The 6,707-nt window shown below is 51.3% G+C and overlaps 1 protein-coding gene across 1 annotated transcript in view; it reads left to right on the top strand.

Annotated features, from left to right (window-relative positions):
- Window positions 1-6,132: 6,132 nt before the first annotated feature.
- The window catches only part of LOC119360626 (protein TsetseEP-like), a 1,442-nt gene continuing 867 nt past the window's right edge, over window positions 6,133-6,707 (top strand). The window contains exon 1 of the mRNA XM_037626178.1: window positions 6,133-6,701. Within this exon, the coding sequence (XP_037482075.1) occupies window positions 6,148-6,701 (554 nt within the window). The 5' untranslated portion in view covers window positions 6,133-6,147. The remainder of the gene's footprint in view (window positions 6,702-6,707) is intronic.

Raw genomic sequence — 6,707 nt, 5'->3', positions numbered from 1 at the left:
TCATCTGGCCGGCGGCTCAATTTGGGCTACATGTCGCCTGATCTTGCCATGGCAAGTTCATTGATAGCAATGTCCAGCGACGGAGAGGTGGACGAAGGGGACAGAGGGGATGGAGGAGGAATTCACCTGGTCGGCGGCTCAACTTAGTCTACAGATTGCCAGATCTTGCCATGGCAACTTCAGCGAGATCCATGCCGGCGACGGAGAGGAGGAAGGAACTGTGAGGTGATCGGGAGAGGATGGCGACTTCCCGTCAGGTGGTCAGGGTCGTGCGCTGACCAGGTGGTGCGCTGGCAAGGTGGCATGCTGATTGGGTCTTTCGGGACATAAGAGATTCTGTCCGAACGGTTTTGTTCGGTTCGATCCACTACCAGCCCGAACGGGGTCGTTCGGCGCGGACACCCAGAATGCCGAACGAGCGCGCGTATCGGCGTCAAAAAAAAAGGCCGGGTAGAAAATAAGGGTCGCGTACTCGCGTGTGCAAATCAACTAATGGGCTGTCCAACGTGGAGGTCTCTTGTGAAAGCACGCAACTCATCCAGCCTAGCCCAAAACCAAAACCGTGCTGACCCACCTGAACACTGAAGCAAGCGGCAGCTAGCGGTGGTTTGCGTGCTGAAATCGACGCCACACGCAAGCTGACAACAGTCGACGGAGATGGAACAAAATCTCTCGCCGACTGAGGAACAGAGAGGGGTCCCGCCGTGTATCACGAGTCTCTACTTAGTCTACCTGGCTGGGTGCGTGGGTGGGCGCGGACAAGGACTGGGCGAGGCCACCGGACAAACAACGACTATGCCAACATTTGTTGCTGTCTTGGTGTTGCTAGCACATGCATGCGCATGCGTGTGTCATTTTGTATGTGTATTTTATATCTGACACTATTCGTTCCAATGCAAAACCATAATATAATTTATCATTATCTACAATCGGTCATTGTTTATTTTCCTTTTGAACCTATCTCAATGTAAACCCGAAGTGTTCCTTCCTTTCGCTGCGGCTAGGGTTACACTTTTCCCTCCAAACAACACCTGCTAGCCCGTAGATTCGCTTCCCATCTGCCTACCGCTCCGACGGCCGGCGGCGGGAAGGAGAATTCTGGTGCCTAGGCTCCGGCTAGTATTTTAGGTAGGGTTTTTAGTCTCCGCATAGGATCATTCAGGCGGATACGATTCTTCTTTGAGTTCGTCTTCCGGGTTTCGATCCTTCTCAAGTTTGTCTGTCTAGATGGAAGCGACAGAGCTTCGGCGTATATTCATGTTGTCTCCTTGGGACGGTGAGGTTAGGATCTTTTGTTGTGCGTGTGTGACGGCAAGATTTCATGTCAGGCACTTTGGATCGATTCAAATGTGCAATGACAACGACAACGGCTCCAGGGCGCTGGTCCTTAGAGCACGTGCACAAACATTTCCGGACTTCATCGACAAGGTCAGGCCGGCTCCGGCAGAGGAGTGGCAAGCGATACGTCGGCGGCTCATTTTTTGTGGCGGTAGTTGTCGTTCGGTGGTTCAGAGACATCGACGTAATTTTTTATTATGTATGGGGTGCTTTGTACGTTTGGTGAACTTTTTAAATAAATTCGGATGCTTTTCGCAAAAAATAATCTCAATGTAAACCCAGAAATATAATTTTAGTATTTAGATTTTTTATCTTCTGTTTAAAAACTCAAATAGAATTTTTAAAATTTGAAAATAAAACATGATTTTTACGTCAAGTTAGCAACATGGATAGGAGACTACAGACAAAGCCTTCCTCCCCTCGATCTTCACTGGTGATGAGTGCATGGATTTGCTTCCCATTTGCCTGCCCCTCCGGCGGCTGGTGGCGGGGAAGGGAATCCTGGTGCCTCGACTTCAACTAGTAGATAGGTTAGAGTTTTCGTGCTCGGACGGATGGTATGTGCTTCTTCTTTGAGTCAGTTTTTCAGGCTCCAATCCTCCTCAAGTTCATCCATCGGGACGAAGTAGATTCCTACCGGCGCCTTGAGGAAGAGATGTTAGGATATCTCGCCGTGCATACGTGATGATCAGATTTGGTGTCAGGTTCTTTAGATCATTTGAAGATTCAACGTACCTAAATGACAAATATGAAAAATAAATATACAGCGTGATTTCCCCGTGTCATTGGTCATGGAACGCCAAAGCTATTTCCTAACTTTAGAGCATATACAACCATAATTGCCTAATCCAATCCCCTATATGCCCACGAACGCGCCCCGGCGCGCCCGCAGACAGCGCCGGCAGGTCCCCATATGGCCCACTCTTCAAATCTCAAAACCCAAATCCGTGCAAATCCATGCACAATTGATCATAAAACCCAAATTCATCATACATTCAACAATACAAACATAGTGTAGCCCGAATAAATTCAGTACATGCCAAAATAAAATTCAATAGTTCATACATAGATAAGAGATACATGAATGAATCAACGAACACCAACAATACAAATTATACCGAGTCATTGCCGGGCATCCCATCGAACACCAAGTTGGCATGCCCGGAGCCGGCATTGCTCGAGGATGCCTGATGCATTTGAAGCACCGGCAAGTCGGCCATCATGTCTGCCTCGAAGACGACTTGTGAAAAGCTCAACTCCGGGATGCCCGTCCACTGGGAGGGCGGAACGGAGTCGTGCAACCACAATTTGTTTGTCCCCATTGCCACGGCCAAAGGATTGGCCTGTGTCGCGCTCATGTCCTCAGTAGCGGCTACGCCGCAGCTGCCTTCGCCGCTGCTATCTTCTTCGCCGCCTCACACTCGCGCTACCTCTGGCGGTGCTCCTTCTAGGCAAGGTTCTCCGCCTTGCAAGGATCCGCCGCAAAGCAGGGGACCCCAACTGATTCCACTGAGGCATCATCTGTGGCCATGGTAGCGAATAGGATCGTCGGCAACGACATCAGCGACGATAGATGAGGACGGCCAGCAAGGGGTAGGTGGGCGGCTGCGCGGAGGCGGGAAATGAAGGACGGGGGCGGGAGGGTTTCGGTCGAATTGGAGGAGGAAGAGTCAATTTAAAGATGATTTGGGATGGGTCTGGCTTGTCGTAGCCGACATGACGCGCGTGTCCGGGAGCGTCCGGGCGTCCCCATATCCGCACTAGATATGGGCCGGATATGGGGAGTGCCAGTCAGTCCAGGTGTTCGGGCCGGCTATAGGGAGTCCGGCTGAGTGCTGTTTTTTCATCCGGTTAGTGACCCGTCAGCCCGTCCGTGGGTTTGGGGTGTGTATTGGAGAGTCCGGTTGTAGATGCTCTTAGAAACTTAAACCAGTCGTTGTCATCCAATATCTCTCTTCGTAAACTAAGCAAACATGCGATGTAGTCTCTGGTGAATTTAAATTTGAAGACAACCAAACTGGTGAAGATATTATGTTAAAAAATAAATAGTCTACCTGACATGTGCAAGGTTTTTTTCGAGAAACTTTCAGTGTATCCATCTTCAATCATAGCAGTATAAAGAACAAAAGAGGTAATAAAAATTACAACCATGTTCCTGGACCACCTAGCGACAACTGCAAGCACCGGAGCAGGACGAAGACACGCCACCGTCGTCGCCCCTCCCTCACCGGCACCGAACAAACCTTGTTGTAGTAGACAGTCAGGTAATCGTCGTGCCAAGGTCTCATAGGACCAACACACCAGAGTAGTAACCATCGCTGGTGAAGAAACTCGTACATCAGAAGGATCAATCCTGTAAGCACCCGAATGAAAATCAAATCCAAATAGATCCACCGAAGACCAGCACCGATCGAATCCCATAAAATCCGACGGAGACACGCCTCCGCACACCCTCCGACAATGCTAGACGTACCATCAAGACGGGGATAGAACGTGGGAGATATTATTCCTACTAAGGGACATCGTCGTCGGTTTTCCGCTCGTAGCACATAAGAATTTGTTAACAATTTGTTAACGAGCGCTCACGAGTTTAACGAGCCGAGCCGGGCAGGTTTTCTACTCGTTAATCTTAACAAGCTTAACAAGCACGAGCTTAACGAGCCGAACGGCTCGTTAATCCATTCCTAGCCACCACACATATGCAAGTTGAACACTACTACTACTACACAATGACAGCGAGCTGACACTTTTACGCTTCTCGTCCATTTTTCAACAAATATGAGTGGATGGTAACTTCTCGCAGTACAGATCACATTCACACAGATCTTTTTAGAGATCTTTCGGACCAGTTCCTTTCGGGAGGGAGACCTTTCGTTTCCGCTCCGAATTGAACTGAGGCGATTGGTGTGGAGCCCAGAGCATCGATGCCCTTAATTATCTAGGTACGTGGTGCGCGCTACAGTCAAAAGCTAGGTAGCGATTCGATTCCCGCGATCCGGCGCGTACGAAAATGTTGAATTGGGTGATGGAAACCGCGACGCGTGTGGGTCGCTTTCTACCCGCCGCCCATGCTTTTTCTCTACTTTGTAGGATTGCACTAACGTGTACACGGCCGGTCGATCTTGGATTTCTACTAAAGGTTGGCCGACCACGTAGAGCTAAAATACGGTTGCTCCTCCTTCTATCATCGCATGGATACACGCGCAAGATCTTGATTTGCATGTCAACAACACGATCTAGGTAAGGTCTAAGGTATGTTGTTGCTTCGTTTATTAAATTTTTGGTGTGGAAGGTTGCTTCATTTGCTATTGTTAATCAGTAAAACCACATTGCAATGTTACGCAACTTGAGCCGCAATGTTGTCAATCAATGCAGCAACCCCACAAGGAAAACGCAGCAAGAAGAACACGTAGGTGTGGCTGTGCTTGACTTGATCGGTACTCACACAAACACTCGTGAGAAATGTGCTCCGATTATCAACGCAAAGATTTGCTGTGCCTGCCTACCCTGTCTACCTGGCCTCCGCGTGACCAATTAGGTTAACCAGTCAAGCAATTAATACCGTGAGCAAGAGCAAGCAAGGTCGGTCGGTCGGTCGATCCATCTCTCGACGAACAATTTCAACGTTGCCCATGGTTCGATAGCTATGGTACGACTGCCTCCGATGGCAGACCCTGGCTGGGTTGCCGTGCGCAGATAGATCGACCGGGCCATGCACGGATGGTCAAACAACATGAAGCAAGCACGCAAACGGACCGGCTGGGCTACGGTTACGGTCAGCTTGAGGTTTACTCTCGCGCGTTCTTGACTTGTGTGAGCTCCACGCGAATAGTAGTAGGGCGCAAAATGATCTTACTACTATAACAATCTAGCTAGCTAGGTAGGCAGGTTGCTTCATTTGTTAATCAATAAATTTCGATTAGCAGTACCATGTTTACGCAACACATGTTACATTATCACAGCTGCAGTGTTGATCAACGCCGCAAGCCCCACAAAAAGAAGAAAAATGCGGCATGAAAGACGCTTGTTCAAGCAAAAAGTGCTTGGAAGAATATCAACAAAAGCAATTCTGCCTGCCTCCGTGCCTACCTGGCCGCGTGCGTGACTTTTAACCGGTCAATCAATCAGCCAATTTCAAAGCTGCCGATGGTTCGACAGGTACGGTGCGATTGCCGACGATGGCACACCGCGGCTCGCCGTACGCAGAATCGCAGGTTTATAGATCGACCGGGCACGCATGAACAGTCAAACAACAGCAGCAAGCTAGTCGTGTCTGCCTGGCGACCACAGCTTGAGGCCTTGAGCTTACTTTTGTGCGAGAAATCTATGCAGGCTGCAGTAAAAGCTCCACGTGAAATCGTACTACGGCGCAGTTGAGTTGATGATGCCTTGCCGTCAAGCTGAGGCTCAACTCTCAGTGCCCCGTCGCCGTCAGCCTCGGCTAGCAGCTGCCTAGAACAGTCGTCGGACTTGACCCGCACCCATCAGGCGTCGTCGGATGCTACGCGCAATGGAGAAATCCCCGACATGGATTTCAAGGCGCGACGGCGACGGGCCACCGGCCACCAGCCGTCCGCCGTCCGGCGTCCGGCGGCGTCCACAGCACGAATTTACTGTCCGCGGTCTCTTCTCATTACTAGTACTGCCGCTGCCTTGCAGTCCAGGCGGGAGGAAGGTGCAGACGGCAGATGAAAAGTTGAGGTAACCTGATCCACCCGGAGACCCACAGGCACTGGTCGATCGGGATTCGGGAGTGTGGCACACGCGTCCCAACCTGCTTGGTCCCTCCGCCCTATAAAGCCACCCCATATGCCATCTCCGGTTCTCCACACCACCATTCAGAGGAACCACACCGACACCCCATCCACTTTATCTCAGTTGAGAGGTTTAGAAGCAGTGAAGCACAAGTGCAGCAAGAGCTGCGAGAAGGAGGAGCGGGCAGCAATGGCGAGGCACAGCCTCCTTGCCGTGCTCCTCGTCGGGCTAGTCGCGGCCTCCGGCTTCAGCCAGGCGGCCGCCGCTGGCCGTGGCCTCGCTGAGAAGCTCCCGGAGCCGGAGCCCAAGCCGACGCCGTACCCGGAGCCCAAGCCGGAACCCAAGCCAGAGCCAATGCCTAAGCCTGAACCCATGCCAAAGCCAGAGCCTAAGCCTGAACCCATGCCAAAACCAGAGCCTAAGCCTCTGCCTAAGCCTGAACCCATGCCAAAGCCAGAGCCTAAGCCTATGCCCAAACCTGAGCCCATGCCAAAGCCAGAGCCCAAACCGGAACCGAAGCCGGAGCCGATGCCAAAGCCCGAACCAAAACCTGAGCCCAAGCCTTACCCGATGCCCAAACCTGAGCCTAAGCCTGAGCCCAAGCCCGAGCCTAT

This window comes from Triticum dicoccoides, chromosome 2B (genome assembly GCF_002162155.2).
Source record: "Triticum dicoccoides isolate Atlit2015 ecotype Zavitan chromosome 2B, WEW_v2.0, whole genome shotgun sequence".
Lineage (NCBI taxonomy): Eukaryota > Viridiplantae > Streptophyta > Magnoliopsida > Poales > Poaceae > Triticum > Triticum dicoccoides.
Note: the sequence above shows the minus strand (reverse complement) of the source record. Positions and strands in the feature narration are given on the sequence as shown.